At 40.5% G+C, this 19,749-nt stretch overlaps 2 protein-coding genes across 2 annotated transcripts; both read left to right on the top strand.

Annotated features, from left to right (window-relative positions):
• The first annotated feature begins 26 nt into the window (after window positions 1-26).
• LOC118095439 (vomeronasal type-2 receptor 26-like) lies at window positions 27-7,789 on the top strand. The gene is made up of 6 exons (XM_035136689.2): window positions 27-202; window positions 876-1,167; window positions 3,245-4,099; window positions 4,901-5,128; window positions 5,385-5,511; window positions 6,888-7,789. The coding sequence occupies exons 1-6, from the start codon at window positions 27-29 to the stop codon at window positions 7,787-7,789; spliced, it is 2,580 nt and encodes an 859-aa protein (XP_034992580.2).
• Window positions 7,790-10,395: 2,606 nt separating this feature from the next.
• LOC118095438 (vomeronasal type-2 receptor 26-like) lies at window positions 10,396-17,175 on the top strand. Its single transcript, XM_035136688.2, has 6 exons — window positions 10,396-10,541; window positions 11,774-12,065; window positions 13,740-14,600; window positions 14,826-15,053; window positions 15,205-15,331; window positions 16,265-17,175. The coding sequence occupies exons 1-6, from the start codon at window positions 10,396-10,398 to the stop codon at window positions 17,173-17,175; spliced, it is 2,565 nt and encodes an 854-aa protein (XP_034992579.2).
• Window positions 17,176-19,749: the final 2,574 nt, after the last annotated feature.

Here is a 19,749-nt window from a genome sequence, read left to right as displayed (position 1 = left end):
CTATACTTATTGCACTACTTCCACCCATGGTCTGCAAGTCTCACATCATTAAATGCCTGGTTGGTGATCCACACTATCCACTTCATGAGTATCATCAGAAGGGAGACCTAATCATTGGAGCCATTGCTTCTCAGACCTTCATCATCTCTGAATCAATAACATTCAATGAAGAACCCCCACCAACATTGTTTGAAGAGCTTGCGTGAGGAGTTATCTTTTTTAAAACAAACACAAATTGATGCATAATTTAATTACTATTGTAGTTGTTCTTAGAAGTGTAGGGTGCTAGGAGAACTGTGATTCTGGATTGGTGCTGTATGTATACAAAATGTCAAGGCAAATTGCATAGCACAAATTTAACTTTTTATTTTCCCTACCAAACTGTGTTTGACACTGAGATCCTTCATGCCTAGGCAACCTTATCTTACATTATTTTACTGCTGTTTCTTTCCCTGTCCAGCACAACAGTGAATTATGAATGTAAGATGGGGGGGGAGTGGGGGTGATTTTCTTCTTTTTTTCTAGATTCGTCTGCAACAATAGCAATCCTAGGCCCCATACTGAGAACTACTGGGAAGAGGGATGGAAACCACTCTGAAAATGTTAGCTCTTTTAGGGGAATGTGGGGTCTCCTAACAACTCTCAGCACCCAAAGCAAACTACAGCTCCCAGGATTTTTTGAGGGAAGTCATGTCTGTTCAAAGTGGTATGATACTGCTTTTAACGTAGAATGTACACTGGGCTTTACATAGACAACCTAAGCATAATGACTGAATGAAAATGTTTCTCTACAAATACTGTGATGCATAATAATGAACTATAATGTTAGAAAAGCTAGAATTTCTTTCTGATTTAGAATGCAACTCTCATTGTAGTGTAGTACCTAAAAATTACCAGCACATTCTGGCCTTGGCATTTGCTGTAAAGGAGATAAATGAAAACCCTCAAATCTTACCTAATATCACCTTGGGCTTCCACATCTACGACAGTTATTTCACTGCGAAGTGGACCTATCATGCCACAATCTTACTGATATACACACTGGGGAGATTTGTTCCCAACTACAATTGTGATTTTGAAAATAACCTGATTGCAGTCATTGGGGGACTTGATCCTTTAACCTCCCTTTACGTGGCAACCGTTGTGGATATTTACAAGTTTCCACAGGTAGGTTGTGTGTCTTTTGGTCTCTGTATGAATATGGCACTTTTAAATTTAACTATGAGCACAGTTTTAAAAAACTTTTTCTCCACAGTTCCTTTTTTATTTTGTTGTTGTTTAGATAGATAACTTATGGTGCTTCTATGATGATGATGATGAATGAATGAATGAATGAATGAACGAACAAATAAACAAATTTATATGCCACCCATCTGACTGGGTTGCTCCAGCTACTCTGGGCAGCTTCCAACAACTTAAAACATCAAACACAGCAAAACATCAAACATTAAAATTTTCCCTATACAGGGCTGCCTTCAGATGTCTTCTAAAAGAGCTGAGTATCATTATGAGCCTCAAAATTCTGTAGCTTACAAAATGGCACATATTGGGTTAAAAACATGACACTTGGCATACATGATCTACCTCAGGAGCCTTTGTCCTCTAGATGTGGCATGGCAAGCATGACCAATGGCTAGGGATGATGAGATTTGTAGTTCAACAACATTTGGGAGGGGGTTACCCATATCTGATCTACCTGCAGAGGTATACACAACTGTCAAATTTCAAACTGAGCTGATAAAGCTGCCACAGATACAGAACAGATAAAGAATAAAGTGTAGAACAACCCTGGAAAGTAAGCCTTTTTGGACACAGAGAACCGTATCTGTTCATTTACAAGCATTTGTGTAGGTGATGATTTGTGTGTGCCTGTATTTTGAGAATCATTCCATATACTGGAGATACTTCAGGTTTCAAGATACATCAGTAGAGGAAGCCTGCTTATTTGCAATAACTGCACCCACAATCTTATCAAAAAGCATTTCCATTTAAACTGGTGGACTGAAGAATAAATCCCAATAGTTTGGTAAACTGCACTATTGGTTTTGAGGGGTCTGCCATGAGCTTTTAGTGTGGCTGCCCCTGTTCTGTGGGATAGCATTTTTGATGAGATGTGACTGGTGCCCACTATCTATACCCAGAGTGGGGAACCTCAGTCCTAGGGTCCTATTTTTCTGCCCCTTGGAACTTTTCCCAGACCACCCCCCTCACTGGCCCTGCTTTTGCCTGGCTGGAACTCGTACTTAAAGTCTGATATTGTCTTCTGACTGCCTACTTGGAGAATAGATTTGTCAGTGTGTGTGCATACTAGCCTACTATACAAAGAAAAACATCACATTGGTTGCTCTGCCCACTTTTGCCTTGATCCTCACTCACCACTGTTATGTGGCCCTTGGATTGTTGCCTTAAAGGCAAAGCAGACCTGAGGCTGAAGGAAGTTATCCACTCTGATCTTTAATTCCTATAAATTCTTGTTTTCACAAACTTTTCCAGATAGATTAAAAGTTTTCTGCCCTGGATGTTGATTTTATATTATTTAAACCCATCTTCGGTTATCCTTTCTACTGTTTTAAAAACTCCTTTAGCTATTTTCATGGCACACATATAAAATACAATAATGATAATGACAATAGTATACCTAAATCTAGATTGAATCCATTCATTTGTTTCAGGCAAGTGTTATTGACCAAACAGGAGAATCAAGAACCACCCACTATTTCCCCAGCCTTGTTTTAATCTGATTCTCTTCTTGCCAGTGTGGTGTAGTGGTTAAGAGCAGTGGACTCATAAACTGGTGAACCGGGTTAACTCACTTCACAGAGTTCTTGTTGTGGGGGAGGAAGGGAAAGGAGATTGTTAGCTGCTTTGAGACTCCTTAGGGTAGTGATAAAGCGGGATATCAAATCCAAACTCTTCCTCCTCTTCTTGCTCTGCTAGCTAGTAAATTTATTACTAGATATAAGCAATGCTCTTTTTTCAGAAAAAGAGGTGCCAGAATTCACCATGAACACTGCCCTCATTCTCTTAGAATGGCAATGGTGCCCACCTGAGAGGTGCTGGAACTGAGTCTGGCAAGTTCCAACTGAAAAAAAAGAAGCCCTGGATATAAGTTAAGCTGAACAAGCATTCACCTAGTGTTATCTAAAGATAGATGACAAAATGTACACAAACTGTTCTGAACACTTGCAAGTGGCATGTACTTATCATTTTACCTATTATCTCCTTTACTACCCCATTTCTTCAGCTCATATATGGCCCTGCTCCAGTGATGAATGATAAAATCCCAGGCATCTCCTTCTACCAGATGGCTCCCAAGGAGGCCCATCAGTATGCAGGAATCCTCTCTTTGCTTCTGCATTTCAGGTGGATGTGGATTGGGATTGTCACTTACAATGATGAGAATGGAGATAGATTTGTGCAAACAGTGGTTCCTCTCTTTTCACAGAATGGCATATGTTTTGCCTTCATAGAAAGAAGTGAGAAATTTTCTGTGGTCAGTGAAATTAATGACATGTTTGAACAGGGGGCAAAGATGAATGACAAAATCATGAGCAGCAAAGCCAACGTAGCAATAGTGTATGGAGAATCCTATACTGTTGTGTTTTTGAGATGGTTGCCATATGTATCTAAACAAGAGCATAACATAAATAAACCAAAAGGTATAGTGTGGATATTGACTGCCCAGCTAGAGCTCACTTCAATGGTCTATCAGAGAACCTGGGATACAGAAATAATCCATGGGTCTCTCTCATTCACAATCCACAACAATAATCCTCCAGGTTTTCACAAATTTGTTCTGAGCAGAAACCCATCCAGCATAACAGGAGATGGTTTTATCAGGGACTTCTGGCAAAATGCCTTTGGCTGCGTTTTTGTAAATTCCATAACAGACAAAGTGAAGGGAAATGTTTGCACAGGGGAGGAGAACCTGTTGAGCCTTCCTGGGCCTTTCTTTGAAATTAGCATGACTGGCCACAGCTACAGCATCTACAATGCAGTTTATGCTGTGGTCCATGCTTTACAGTCTTTATCTCAGCTCAAACATAATACAATGGTGGAAAGAGGAAGGCAGAAACTTCAACATCAACAGCTGTGGCAGGTACTGTGAATAATATAAAATATGCTGGAATAATAACTGAATCCATATGAACTGCCTTTCCAAGCCCTTTCTGTGTTTTTGCGTGAGCTTTCACTCTTCTCCATTTCTCACCCAATTTGACCCCAACTTTATTCTTCTGCTGCCTTTGGCATAACCAGACTATTAGTCACATTTTACAAAGTCATTTTCCTTTGCTTCTCCTCCTTAAGAAAATAAGAAGAGCTCTGCTATATCAGACCAATGGCCTGTCTAGTTCTGTTCTCAAACTGTTCTCAAACTGGCCAACCAAAGGCCTATGAGAAGCCAATAAGGATGACATGAACACAATAGTCCTCTCTCACTCATGATCCCCAGTAGCTGAAATGCTGTAATACTGGAGGTAGTGTATAAGCATCTTTAGCAGTAGCTGCTGACAGCTTTATACTCCTTTCTCTTTTTAATAAGGAATCTTTATTGTTTTCTTCCTGTTTATGGCTGACAATGTGGGAAATATGTTTTTTTCTTTATTTCAAATGTCTGCACACAGATGGAACACAAATAAACAATCATAGAATCATAGAATCTTGGAAGGAACCAAAGGGTCATCTAGTCCAAACCCCTGCAATACAGGAATCTCTGCTAAAGTATCCATGACAGATGGCCATCCAACCTCTGCATAAAAATATCTTTCACATTATAAGAAAATTTTATGCTTTGCTCTTCTGTGCTAGAAGAAAGTTCAGAAAATTGTGGTCATGCAAGACAGATATTTGTAATTCCTGCTGCCTTTTCTAAACTCTTGACTTTGCAACTTCATTTCAGCTCCATCATTTTCTGAAAGTTGTGTCATTTAACAATAGTGCTGGAGAGAGTGTCTCCTTTGACCAGAACGGGGAATTAGCAGCTGGCTTGGATATTACAAACTGGATTGTTTCCTCAAACCAATCTTTCCATAGAGTGAAAGTTGGGAGATTTGATCCGCTGGCTCCCCCAGAGCAAGCATTTACCATCAGTGAGGAAGCCATAACTTGGAACAGAGGGTTTAATCAGGTATGACCTGCTTGCCAACAGTTTTGGAACTCTTCCAATTAGAATGAGCACTGAGTCTTGGTGTAAAATAAATGTGATTAGATAACATTCAACACTTTTAAGATACTGAGTTTATTTGAACATATGAAATTAGCTGTAGTGTAGAGGGAGGCAAAAAACAAAACAAAACAAAACAGCAGTAATTGCTCAGAACTATAGGCAGGGTATGGGAATTCCTGCATTATCTTTTAAATTATCATTATACATTTTGGATTAGACCCAGCCTCTTTCTTTATGTACTTGGAGTTGTCATCCTGGTTCTAGCAAAAAAGTGAAGGAGGGAGAGCCTTTTTGCTGCTACGATTGCATCCCATGCCCAAAGGGGAAGATTTCTGAGAAGGAAGGTAAGAAATATATACAGTTTATGCTTATCAAATAGAAGAGATGTATGTGTAATGAATGTAATTTAAAACACACACACACCTATATCTATCATCTCTCTCTCTCTCTCTCTATCATCTATCTATCTATCTATCTATCTATCTATCTATCTATCTATCTATCTATCTATCTATCTATCTATCTATCCATCTATCTATCCATCTATCCATCTATCTATCTATCTATCTATCTATCTATCTATCTATCTATCTATCTATCATCAACTACCTACCTATCTATCTATCTATCTATCTATCTATCTATCTATCTATCTATCTAATCTTCTACCATCTATCTCAGGGCTACTTGTCCTCAGTGCTTGAAAGCTAGAAAGATTCAGTAGGCAGGTGGTGATTAAGAATTTGGAATTTCCTAAAGGGGAATGATTCTTTCAAATGCAACCAGGGAAGTGCTTCTATATGCATGTATATGTGCTCACTTATATAATTATTTTCCTATGCTGCATAACTTCTTTGCAATATATACTGAGGAGATTCTGGTTAAAGACAGTGGTCAGCCCATTCCAGCCCATAATTAGGAATCCTATATGATCTCAGAAAAGACTTTGAGTGTGCACACTCCTGCATACAAATGAAAATCCTGCATGTTTTAATGTGTTCAGCACAATGAGCTTGCTAGGGCTGTCCACCAGATTGAGACAAGGTAAGAGACAAATCAGATGTACTGGGGGAGGGGCTTTGCACAGCCCTACTGCTTACCATACCTCTTCAGACTTCCCAACTTACTGCAGTTGATGGAAGTTCCATGCCCCCTCCCTGAACAGATATTAATGACAGCTGAAGAAAGGTCTACATGTGTTGTCTAGTGACTTCTGGACTCTACTTGAGTTGTAGCTTAACATTATAAAGGCATAGATGGAGTAGATCCAGAAAATATTAGTACAGTGGTACCTCGGTTTAAGTACACAATTGGTCCCGGAAGTCTGTACTTAACCTGAAGCGTACTTAACCTGAAGCGAACTTTCCCATTGAAAGTAATAGAAAGTGGATTAATTCATTCCAGACGGGTCCGCAGAGTACTCAACCTGAAGCGTACTTAACATGAATTATGAATGTAGAAGTCCGTACTTAACCTGAAGCGTACTTAACCTGAAGCGAACTTTCCCATTGAAAGTAATGGAACATGGATTAATCCGTTCCAGATGGGTCTGCGGAGTACTGAAACTGAAAATACTCAAACCGAAGCGTACTTAAACCGAGGTATGACTGTAATCAACTTTATTCACATAAATGTAGACAGTATAAGAAGAACAGTTATGATATGCTACTGGGATTTCTGGCATGTTCATGTGATGTAGAATATATGCCTTCTTTTTCAGATATGAATGACTGCCATAAATGTACTGGTGAAAATTATCCAAATCAAAACCAGGATCTGTGCATCCCTAAGAGTATAAGTTTCTTGTCTTATGAAGAATCTTTGGGTCTTAGTTTAGCCTCTTTAGCTCTTTCTTTTTCTGTGATCACAGCTCTACTGCTAGGAATATTCATGAATCACCACAACACCCCCATTGTCAAAGCCAACAACCGGGTTCTCACCTATGTTCTTCTCATCTCTCTCCTGCTCTGCTTCCTTTGCACATTTCTGTTTATTGGACAACCCCAGAAGGTGACATGTCTCCTCCGACAAATTGCTTTTGGCATCATCTTCTCAGTGGCTGTTTCTTCTGTGCTGGCAAAAACAATCACGGTGGTTCTAGCTTTCATGGCCACCAAACCAGGATCCAAAATGAGGAAGTGGGTTGGGAAGAGTCTGGCCAACATCATTGTTCTTTCCTGCTCCCTCCTCCAAGCAATTATATGTACTGTATGGCTTGCAACCTCTCCTCCATTCCCAGAGGCTGATATACACACAATGTCTGAAGAAATTATACTAGAATGTAATGAGGGTTCTGTGATTCTGTTTTATTGTGTCTTGGGCTACCTAGGGTACCTGTCCTTAGTCAGCTTCACTGTAGCTTTCCTTGCCCGGAAGTTACCAGACAGTTTCAATGAAGCCAAGTTTATCACTTTCAGCATGTTGGTCTTTTGCAGTGTTTGGCTGTCCTTTATTCCATCCTACCTGAGTTCCAAGGGTAAACATATGGTTGCAGTGGAGATCTTCTCTATCTTGGCCTCCAGTGCTGGGTTGCTGGGTTGCATCTTTGCACCCAAATGTTACATTATTATACTAAGGCCTGAATTGAACAGCAAGGAACATCTAATAAGAAGAAAGTATTGAACAATATCCTCTATTGCAATGTGGAATCTAGCAAAGTATGTGTAGTGTGAATGCATAAGAATGTTTGCCTCCCTTTAGCTGCACTAGAAGAAAACTTACTCAAAATATTCCAACCCAAATTGCACTTTATAAACAGTATATTCCAGGGGTCAGCAAAATTTTTCAGCAGGGGGCCGGTCCACTGTCCCTCAGACCTTGTGGGGGGGGGGCGGACTACATTTTGGAAAAAAAATATGAATGAATTCCTATGCCAAACAAATAACCAAGAGATGCATTTTAAATAAAAGGATACATTCTACTCATTTAAAACCACACTGATTCTTGGACCGTCCACGGGCCGGATTTAGAAGGCGATTGGGCCGGGTCCGGCCCCTGGGCCTTAGTTTGCCTACCCATGGTATATTCCCTACATCAGTTATTAAGGTTACCACATTAATATCAATGAATCCTTAGGATAAATTTTTGCAATCCCTGCTCCCCTAGAGCTCTGGGGGAGCAGCGTTTGCTGTGCGGCAAGGCCATGGTCTTGTAACAGGGCCTTTGGCTTTCTGCGCTGCCATAGGGGGACACATTTAATGCTTCCCCTTCCTACTGTGCAGTATGAAGGCTTGTCACAAGGGCCAATCCAGTTGCAGGGGAAGGGGAAGATCAGGCCCGCTACTTGTAGGTACTTAAGAGGCAATCTCAAGGAGTTAAGCATAAAATCATCAAATGAGTTTCTCTTCAGACTGGATGGGGTGCATCTATCAGCTGCAGGGAATGAGCTCTGGTAACAGGGTGTGGACAGGGGACTCGGGTTGCAGCCCGTCAATGTGGGGGTCCAGCTCAGATGGCAGATAAGGCACTGGGTTAGATCTTTAGCTAATTGGGTACCCTGTTAAAGGGGTCCAGGAAAGATGTCTCTGTCCAGGAGCCCACATGGGGGCTAATGGACCATAGTACCATTCTCAATGGTGACCCAAACAGGGTTGATGCACCTGGTCCATGTCAGGGGCGACTCCCCAGTTATGGGTTAAACACCACTGAATTCATACTGAATTCAGGCCCAATGTCTTGGCCTAAAGCTACCTGCATCTGTAATCCATAAAGGTTGTGGCCCATTTCAACCCAATGCCAATCTCCTATGTTTATTCCTAAGTTTTCAAGTCCCTACCAAGCTGCGGGCAGCCTGTGATTATAAAAAAAGGGAAAGGATTCAAGATCTTACCAAATGGATAAGAAAATATCTGGCAATGCCAAAACCATACATTGCATCGCAAAACCAAAGCCAGAACTTACTTACATTGACCCTCCCCCCCCTGGTTGCCTCTGAGTGAATATCCTGGCAGTTTCCACTAAAACAGCTCTGTAATCCTCTATATTTTCTTACCATCCCAGCCAACTCAATGTATTGGGTAGTGTATAAAAGCAATTCATCAAGGGAAGGGAGAATCAAGGCATCAGGCTGTGTTTAAATTAACGACTTTCTATTTCATTTTTATTTTTTTAAAATTGAAATTCAGAAATGTATTTATGGTATCTGTTCATTTTAAAAAAGGCATTCTTACTGACACTTCAGCTAAAAAATTGGAATGGATTACAAATTAATACAGAAGCAATAAAATAAAATAACATAATGATTGCTAGTACTGTATAGTACACTGGAATAGCTCAGTTGGTAGAGCACGAGACTCTTAATCTATGTCTGTGTCCTGATGTTGTCATGTTAGTGTTAGCTAGCATGATGATATTGGTAGTGGATCTCTCTGTACATATGTATCTTTACTTCAAAGACCCGAATGCCTACATATAGTAGATAACAGTATTTAGCTTTGTCTTTTATCTGGAGACAATAAATACTTTATTACTCTGAACTGTGTGGGAGAAGAGTTTTCCCCTTATCCTGGGACTCTGGAAGAAGCTGTCTGCTAGGAGCTGACAAATCTCTGAAGACTCGGCTGGGGCTCTGCATACACTGCTTAACCCTGGTTAAGGTGTGGTGAACCACCCATTACCTTTAACAAGTCACCAACAGGTGACAGTCAGTACTACCTACTGGACAGGATGCAAGTAAGAAAGCAGGTAGGCAGGACATAACTGAGGGAAGATTGAGGTTGGTGGGACAATATTTCATGGACCTGTTACCTATCCCTGTTCTGAAACAAGGCACGCCTTTGATCAAAACATTTTATTTCCTCTCTGGATTTCTTATTCTTTTGTAATTTCCCCAGTGTGTCGCAACCAATTCAGGTACCCCATGATATCTAACTCAGTGAAAGAAACCAGTTGATTTTTGATTTAACACAAATATAATATATATTTCTCAGCAATTCCATAGAGTATGCACAATTTTATACTCACTGTTTTCCTCTTTCAGAATGACTGCAATTAAATATTCCAGTTGCAGTGGTCACAAACAAAGCTAATGACAGCCTTTGAAGGAAATTACATAAAGACTGTGATCAGACAAGGATATATCAGCCTCATCTCTGACCCTTTGTATTTTAGTCCCGAGCTTTAAGAGGTGAAAATAGTGACGTTGCCTGGTGTTAACAATGGTGTTATTGCTTGCCTTGATTTTGTTAATGTTTCCTCACATGGTAAGCAAAGCTCACATCATTAAGTGCATGGTTGATGATCCACATGCTCCACTTCATCAGTATCATCAGCCAGGAGACCTCAACATTGGAGCCATTGCTTCCCAGGCTTTCATAATCTCCAGTCGAATCAGCTTCACTGAAGAACCCCCACCACCTTTGTTTGAAGAGCTTGCGTAAGAGTTTAACATATTTCTTTAAAAAAAGGATATCTTACTATGAATTTGCTTTTTCTTCTTCTTTTCTGAAGTGACGGGTACTAAGAGAACACTGAAGGGTAGTAAGAACATGGGAATGTAGAAAATGAAATAATTCTTTTCATATGGATTTGACTCTTCATTTTCTCTGCCAAATGCTTTGATTTGCAAATGTAAAAGTACTAGAAGCAGAATCTCTACTTGCTGTTTATGCTAACAAGACCCTAATAGGTTTTTTTCTATTAAAATAAGTGGTTAAGTTTCATTTGCAATATTTGTTCTTACTGGGAGCTAGAGAACACCTCTGACTTTCTGACTCCCTTCTCTAGCATGTTATAGAAAGTTTATTCATGGTTGCTACCTTTCATCTTCGGCCTTCTGCTTTGTCTTCTCTGCTGTACATCTCTTTCAGCATATATGCAATATGTCATCATTCTCATTCTTAATAAGAATTCAGATCATCCTTTTATTTTCTGAGAGAAAATAACGAGCACTCCAAGGCATTATAAATACTTTTATTCATCCTAACCCCCACCCCTTCATTGTTTGATGTTTTGAGGCACATCCCAATTCAGTCCTCCTAATCTTTTCAAATAATTTTTGCTCTTCTTCAATATCCTCGAGGAAAAGTTGATCTAGGCAATGGCATGGCATCTTCTTTTACTGCATCAGATAGCAGGTCCAATTATGCCTGTTTTTCTGCTTTCATAGCAGCTCTCCCTGAACTGTGACAGAGGTCTTTCTTGGTCCTGTTATTCACAAGGGGTCTGTAACTGAATATGCTGTGAATTGAATCAATGACCATCTGTAGACCGTATACAAACCCTGCCTTAAATTATAGTTCTTCTGCAGTCCTTCTCCTGCAATTTTATTGCCCAGCTTTGGGACATGATTGATGGCAGTCTTGGGGATAATGAATAAAACTCCAGTTTAATCAATTTCAGCAATTCCTGGAGTTACTGCCATGTCTTGGAACTTTTTATTAATCTTTCCCAAGAAGATGAAAAACAGTACTCCACATTCTGAAATGGTATTCCCACCCCCCACCCCCATCAAACTAATGGTGCAAGTGAAAAAAGGGATGTAATATTTTCAAAGTTCCAGGGAGATGGAATAGTTTAATAATATTTTCAAACCGAAACAATACTTTTCTAACATTGCAATATCAGTGTGAAGTTTCCTTATGATTCAGAATGCAACTTTCCTTCTAGTGCAATACCTAAGAATTATCAGCACATCCTGGCCTTGGCATTTGCAGTAAAAGAGATCAATGAAAACTTTCACCTCTTGCCCAATATCACCTTGGGTTTCCACATCTATGATAACTATTATACTGATAAGTGGACCTACCATGCTACAATACTACTTATATACACCCTGGGAAGATTTGTTCCAAATTACCAATGTGATGTCAAAACAAACCTGGTTGGAGTCATTGGGGGACTGGACCCCCCAACCTCACTTCAAGTGGCCAGACTTGTGGATGTTTTCAAAATTCCACAGGTATGCCAGGTGTTTCTGTCAATGTGTGTATGTTTGTGTGTGTTGTTCTATGTATAATAATAGTGCTTTACTACTTTTAAACATTTCCTTTAAAAACATTTTGTTTTTGGCATAGTCAGTGAATAACACACACACATGGCCATTACTTTGTGTAAATCTCAAGACCTGATTGTTAAATAAAGCCTCTGTGGGTCATTCTTAAATTAGAATCAAGAAGTGTAACAACCTAAACACTTCATCTCTTCTTCCTACTTTGAAATAAGCTGATTCTTTTAACCAGAAAAAAGGTATTGTGACAATACTTCAGGAATATGAACATTAAGGGTTAGCTAAGCAGAACTAGGGACATGGGTGGTACTGTGGTCTAAACCACAGAGCCTAGGGCTCACCAATCAGACAGTTGGCGGTTCAAATCCCTGTGATGGGGTGAGCTCCCGATATTTGGTCCCAGCTCCTGCCCACCTAGCAGTTCGAAAGCATGTCAAAGTGCAAGTAGATGAATAGGTACCACTCCAGCGGGAAGGTAAACGGTGTTTCCGTGCGCTGCCTTGGCCAGAAGCGGCTTAGTCATGCTGGCCACATGACCCGGAAGTTGTCTGCAGACAAACGCCAGCTCCCTCGGCCAGTAAAGCAAGATGAGCTGGGGACATGAGCTGCATGCAGGACAGCTTTGCCTGGTGACACACAGCCCAGAGAGCAGAGTTTTCTTCGCCCAGATCCCAGGAAATCTTATGAGAAGAGGAAAGGGCCATGGCCTTTAAAGACTTTGGGCATTTTGCCCTATGAGTTTCCCACCAATCTGTTCCAGTGTCTGAGCCTCACTGGGCTTTGAGGACCATTCATTGCCAGTGATGGAAAGGGCTTTCCCCCTCACAACCTAATTTAGGGTTGCCATATGTCTTGACACGTCTGGGAATCGGACAGCATTTTTGCATCCGGGGGGATTTTTGCAAAATCGGCAAGAATGTCCAGGAAAACCCAGATGTATGGCAGGGGGTGGGGTGGTAAAAGCTCAACAGCTTTGTCTGAATTTTTAGTTTGGGGAATATGGCAATCCAGGGTTGTGGAGGTTCTTTTGCCATTCTTTCAGAGGAAATGGTGTTGAGCAGCATCAGTACAGGATAAGGATAAGAGACCTGAGGAGATGATTGACTAATGTGCACTCTAAGCTCAAGGCTAGAATCTCTGCCTGGCTGGAATTTCTTCCCCATTATTACTGGTATTACCCTCCACCAACACACCTATTTGTATGTAGAGAGGGGAGAGTTTACCTGCCACTCCTGACTGGATGAAAATCTTTTACCTGTGGGAACTAAGTTTCTGAGGAATACATTGTATTCATGGCAATACTGCATGAGTTCCCAGAGCAGTTTCTCTTCAGCTTTAAACCCACCTGGAAGCTTCAGGCAAACCAACACTCTCACCTTCAGCACCCAATTTGTTGCAAGGAAAAAAATCCACTGACATTGCAGGTCTACTGAAACTATAGGTGACCAAATGTGAGTTTTGTTATTTGGACATTGTATCTATGAATGATATTCAACACACATTCTACTCAAACTACTTGGCAAGTTAATGGACACGAGTAACAGGTTCATTAATTTCAGCGACTCTACTCTCAGTAAGACCTAGTTGGGTACAATCATATTCTCTCCTTTCCACACTTTCCTTTAGCTCATTTATGGCCCTGCTGCAGTGATGAATGATAAAACGCCAGGCATCCTATTCTACCAGATGGTGCCCAGAGAAGACAGTCAGTTTGCAGGGATTCTTTCTTTGCTTCTGCATTTCAGCTGGACATGGATTGGACTCCTAACTATGGATAACGACAATGGAGAAAGATTTGTGCAAAGCGTGGTTCCACCTTTTTCTCAGAGTGGTATCTGCTTTGCCTTCATAGAAAGAACCCAAACATTTACTGTTGTCACTGAAATTAATGAGATGTTTAACAAGGGGGGTAAAATACATGATAAAATCATAGATAGTAAAGCCAGTGTAGTGGTGGCATATGGAGAATCTTATGGGATTGTGTTCTTGAGATGGTTTCCATATCTGTCAGAACAAGAACATATAAGCAAGAAGTCAAAAGGTATAGTGTGGATAATAACAGCCCAGGGGGAGTTCAATTCAATGGTCTATCAGAGGACTTGGGATACAGAAATGTTCCATGGATCTCTCTCATTTACAATTCACTCCAATGATCTACCAGGATTTCAAGAATTTGTTAGAAGCAGAAACCCATCCAGCACCACAGGAGATGGTTTTATCAAGGACTTCTGGCAACAGGCTTTTGGTTGCATATTCCCAAATACAGATGTCGGCAAGATAGATGGGGACATTTGCACTGGGGAAGAGAATCTGGAGAGTCTTCCTGCGTCTTTTTTTGAAATGAGCATGACCTCCCACAGCTACAGTATCTACAATGCCGTCTATGTTTTGGCCCATGCTTTACATGCTATGTCCTCATCTAGACTCGAGCACAGTGCCATGCAGAACAGAGGCATGCAGAAATTTCGGGATCACCAGCATTGGAAGGTAATGAATGTGCGAGAAGGGGAGAAGATTCATCCAGTGTGTATTTTAAAGCAAACCAATTCACACACCTCCCAAAATGAAACTTTCTCTTTCATCTTCCTGTATCCCTTAAAAAGAGATAACACTGATAGAATATTTTTGCCACTTTACCTCCTTTTTTCCTGACCCTAACATATACACTACATACAGCATTTTCTAATTATTGTTATTTCCACTTCAATTCAGCTCCACGAGTTTTTGAAAAGGGTCTCATTTAACAATAGTGCTGGAGAGAGAGTCTCCTTTGACCAGAATGGGGAGTTTGCAGCTGGCTTTGATATCGATAACTGGATATTCCTAAAAAATGAATCCTTTCATAGAACAAAAGTTGGGAGGACTGATCCCCTGGCTTCTCCGGATCAAGTGTTCACCATCAATGAGAATGTCATAACATGGCACAAGGGATTTAACCAGGTAGAGATAGTTCAGAAAAAAAATACTTTAATCCTATAAAATTATGATTTTTTGTGATCGTTACATAACATATGCAAAATCTCCTGGATTTTAATGGTTCCTCAATGATTATCTTCAATATCATCATTAATCTATTTCATTTATGCATTAGGTACAGCCTCTTTCTGTATGTACTGAGAGTTGCCGCCCTGGTTCTAGCAAAAAAGTGAAGGAGGGGGAGCCATCTTGCTGCTATGATTGTATCCCGTGCCCAGGAGGGAAGATTTCAGATCAAATTGGTAAACCGTATAATGTAATTGGACTTTTTCAACACCAGAACAGTAGCTGAGAAACACCATTAATAACTTTCAAATCATTATCTCAGTGGGGCTGAGCTTAATTTCCTTAAATGGGTTGTCAGTTTTTTTAAGTGGCTGTGGATAATTTCTTATGAGATTTTTTAAAAAATGGCTGTAATCTACTTCAGATAAGCCTTGAATGTTATTCAACCAGTAAACACACACACACACACACACACACACACACACACACACACACACACACACACACACACCACAAATATGAAAACACTTTCTGCTTTCAAAATACCTCCCAGCTTAATACCAGAGTTTAGGCTATGTTATATTACCTCAAGTTCCACCATGTTGGGATACTGGAAGATATGTCTGTTGCCGTAAATGATGTGCCCCATGGATAATGATATTGTGCACTGCCACAAATTCTGCTTAATTATTAGTTATCCTCGCTGTACACGTGCTGTTCCTTATTATTATTATTATTATTATTATTATTATTATTATTTATTTATTTATTTATACCCCCCCCCCCTTCTGGCTGGGTCTCCCCTACCACTCTGGCCGGCTTCCAACAAATACAAAATACATTAAAATCACAGATTAAAAACTTCCCTAAACAGGGCTGCCTTTAGGTGTTTTCTAAATGTCAGGTAGTTGTTCATCTCCCTGACCTCCGATGGGGTCAGACCAGACTTGGGGGTGGGGAGAATTTTTGGACCAGCAAAGGTGCATAAAACATGGACATAGGTCAACATACACAAATATTAATCTAACAAGGCTCTAATGCTTCAGAGGACAAAGCACCTTTGCTCATATAAATCTAATCACATGGAGAGGAACATGTATTGCATGGAATTTCTGGCCTATTTTCTACATAAAGATTCAGGTGTGGTTTTTTTGTTTTGTTTTTTTCAGATATGAGTGATTGCCATAAATGTACAGATGAAAAATATGCAAACAAAAAACAGGATTTTTGTATTCCTAAGAATTTCAGCTTTCTGTCTTATGAAGAACCTTTGAGTCTTGGTTTAACTTCTTTAGCTCTTTCATTTTCTATGATGACAGCTATAGTGCTAGGAATATTTATGAAGCACCATAACACTCCAATTGTCAAAGCTAACAACCGGGACCTCACCTATACTCTCCTCATCTCCCTGTTCCTCTGCTTCCTTTGTGCATTTTTATTTATTGGCCAACCCCAGAAGGTAATGTGTTTCCTTCGACAAACTACTTTCAGCATCATTTTCTCAGTGGCTGTTTCTTGTGTGCTGTCAAAAACCACTACAGTGGTTCTGGCTTTCATGGCCACCAAACCTGGATCCAAAATGAGGAAGTGGGTGGGGAAGAATCTGGCCAGCTACATTGTTCTTTCCTGCTCCCTCATCCAAGCACTTATCTGCACTGTTTGGCTTGCAACCTCTCCCCCATTCCCAGATGTTGACATGCACTCATTCACTTCAGAAATTGTATTAGAATGCAATGAGGGGTCTGAGATAATGTTCTACTGTGTTCTTGGCTACATGGGATTCCTGGCAACTGTCAGCTTCACTGTGGCTTTCCTCTCCAGAAAGTTACCCGACAGTTTCAATGAAGCCAAGTTCATCACTTTCAGCATGCTGGTCTTTTGCAGTGTTTGGCTCTCCTTTATTCCCTCCTACCTGAGCACAAAGGGAAAACACATGGTTGCAGTGGAGATCTTCTCTATTTTAGCCTCCAGTGCTGGACTGCTGGGTTGCATCTTTGCACCGAAATGTTACATTATTATGTTAAGACCTGAATTGAACAGCAAGGAACAGATAATGAAGAGGAAATCTGGATTAATGTAATTGTCCATTTTGTTTTTCTGTAAATTTCTCTAAATTATTAAGCCGAAAATGGAATCAAATGTTCTGTAAGAAACCTACAAAAGATATTTAGTTTCATAATAGTACAGTTTCAGTTTCTTCTCACATAGTTGCTACTGAATAGGGGAAACAGTTTTTGTCTTCCTGTAAATGTATCCACATCAGCCTCTGAATCACACACACACACACACACACACACACACACACACACACACACACATTGATAAGTCTTCTTCGTTTGAGGAGATTTTTCATTCTTTGGAAAGTCCTTGCTTTGACTGAGACAAATATCCTCTGTCAAATCAAGCACCTTTCTCTGACTAAGGAAATATCCCTGGAGACAACTCATTCTCTCAGATGTTTCAGGGCAATGTGGCAATGTGTTTGAATGGTACCTTGCTCATCAAATATAATGTATGTACAGTTAAATGGTTAGGTATATAGTTCTGTGTTTCTGCTAGCCAGTGTACACATGGTGCTATAATTTAAGGATGACCAATCCCCTCATAACTTTTATTGAAGGAGAATCTCTTAGGGGAAAAATAAGAAACTCAAGAAAGGCAATACACACGAACTTCTTCCTTTGTACTACCAGTATACTATAAGACACAAAACTGAATGCTATTACATATAAATTAACTGAAAAAATATAAATTACTTTCAGCACCATTTCCCCCACCCAAGTGTTTTCTGGGAATCCTTGTATCACCCCTTTCTCAATTCAAGTCAATGGAGGAAAGTAGTTCATTTTTAGAGTCCCCATTTCAGTGAAGGGTTGAGTGGGTAACAAAGCTGCATTTGTAATCATTCTAAGTCTGTCCTGAATAATGACTTGAACTAGAAAGGTGTAGATCAGAACCACAGGCTCTGTTGACAATTCCACGGCCCACTCTTAGCAACTATACAGCTACACCTTTCACATGTTTTGTGATACTGATCCATATTTCTATAACCAAGGGCATTCAGAGCAAATACAGGCCAAAGCGCTAGTTGCACCTCACAGTGGAAACAGTTGAAAATGAAACCCGTTGGGTGTATATTTTACTCCCATTATTCCACCTGTCCTGATGAGGAGCAATCAGGATTTCAACATTTCACTTCTGGGTGGGTTGAAGCCAAATAATAAGAGCCTTCATGACAACCTGATAACATATGACGGGTCCACCACATCTTCAGAATTCTTAGCTCATTTTCCGCCTGATTATTATTTTATCCCTTTTTATGTTTGGAACATTAGGCCTAGCCTCTTTCTCTATGTGCTGAGAGCTCCCATCCTGGTTCTAGCAAGAAAGTGAAAGAAGGGGAGCCATTTTGCTGCTATGATTGCATCCCATGTCCAGAGGGAAAGATTTCAGACCAGCAGGGTAAGAAATTGCATGTAGAACCTTATCACATGTGCCTGACTGCCTTCTCTCCAATTAGATTCTTAGAAGCTTGGATAGTTTCTTGAGCACCAGTGAGCAATAACGGATGAAACATTCATATATCCACCATTTTTTATATGCAGTTCTCAACCAGGTTCATGACCATTGTATTACACTTTATTTGGATTTGCTTCTGAAGATGAAAGAACAGCTGAATAGTATGGTTTCCCAAGCCTTAAAAAGCTTGTGTCTCTACACACATAAATGCACTCCTCTGATGGACAAGGTACAGAGCCTGAGGGTGCTCTTGGACTCATCAATGCCAGGAGAAGTACAGGTAGTGATGGCGGCCAAGAGTAATTTGTGCAAGCTCTGACTGGAATGCAAGTAGCAGGTCAAGTTATTTCCATTCCAATACACTTAACATGGAGCTGGAGAGGGTGCAAAATGTGACTAGAAAATCAAACACATAAATCTAATTCAGGGGTCAGCAAACTTTTTTATCAGGGGGCCAGCCAGTCCACGGTCCCTCAGACCTTGTGGGGGGGCCAGACTATATCTTGAAAGAAGAAGTCCACTGCAAAGGGAAGGTAAACGGTGTTTCGTGCACTCTGGCTTCCATCACAGTATCCTGTTGCGCCACAAGTGGTTTACTGATGGTGGCCACGTGACCCGGAAAGCTGCCGGCAGACAAACACTGGCTCCCTTGGCCTGAAAGTGGAGATGAGTGCTGCACCCCATAGTCAAGTTCAACTGAGCTTAACCAACCGTCCTTTACCTTTACCTTTTATCCTACCTTATGTGATAAGTTTGACAAGTGTGGGGAGAATTCACCACTCAGTCATATGGTATCACAATGTTTTCAGATGACTCATTTTTTTAAGGATGGAGTAAATCCTCATTACAAAGCAGAGCACATGAAAATCCAAAACATCAGCTCTACACAGGACTGATTAGAATTCCCTACAAACCCTCATTGGCCCAGCCCTATCTTTACCTAATTGATCTCATGTGTAGGGCAGGTAGATAATAGATCATAGAATCATAGAATTGGAAAGAACAATGAGAATCATCTAGTCCAGGCATGTCCAAAGCCTGTTTCAGGGCCCTGATGAGCCTCACCAGTCAGTTTAATCCAGCCCCTGTTGCAGTCTATTTCCTGGGGTAAAATTCTAAAAAAAAAAAAAACCCT

The sequence above is a fragment of the Zootoca vivipara genome, chromosome 13 (assembly GCF_963506605.1).
Source record: "Zootoca vivipara chromosome 13, rZooViv1.1, whole genome shotgun sequence".
Classification (NCBI taxonomy): Eukaryota; Metazoa; Chordata; class Lepidosauria; order Squamata; family Lacertidae; genus Zootoca; species Zootoca vivipara.
This window is presented reverse-complemented; position numbering and strand designations above follow the sequence as displayed.

Coding starts and splice junctions, on each gene's coding strand:
- LOC118095439 (XM_035136689.2), top strand. CDS start 27: ATGGTCTGCAAGTCTCACATCATTAAATGCCTGGTTGGTGATCCACAC. Junction 1,168..3,244: donor ATATTTACAAGTTTCCACAG/GTAGGTTGTGTG, acceptor CCATTTCTTCAG/CTCATATATGGCCCTGCTCC. Junction 4,100..4,900: donor AACATCAACAGCTGTGGCAG/GTACTGTGAATA, acceptor ACTTCATTTCAG/CTCCATCATTTTCTGAAAGT.
- LOC118095438 (XM_035136688.2), top strand. CDS start 10,396: ATGGTTGATGATCCACATGCTCCACTTCATCAGTATCATCAGCCAGGA. Junction 10,542..11,773: donor CCTTTGTTTGAAGAGCTTGC/GTAAGAGTTTAA, acceptor CTTTCCTTCTAG/TGCAATACCTAAGAATTATC. Junction 14,601..14,825: donor GGGATCACCAGCATTGGAAG/GTAATGAATGTG, acceptor ACTTCAATTCAG/CTCCACGAGTTTTTGAAAAG.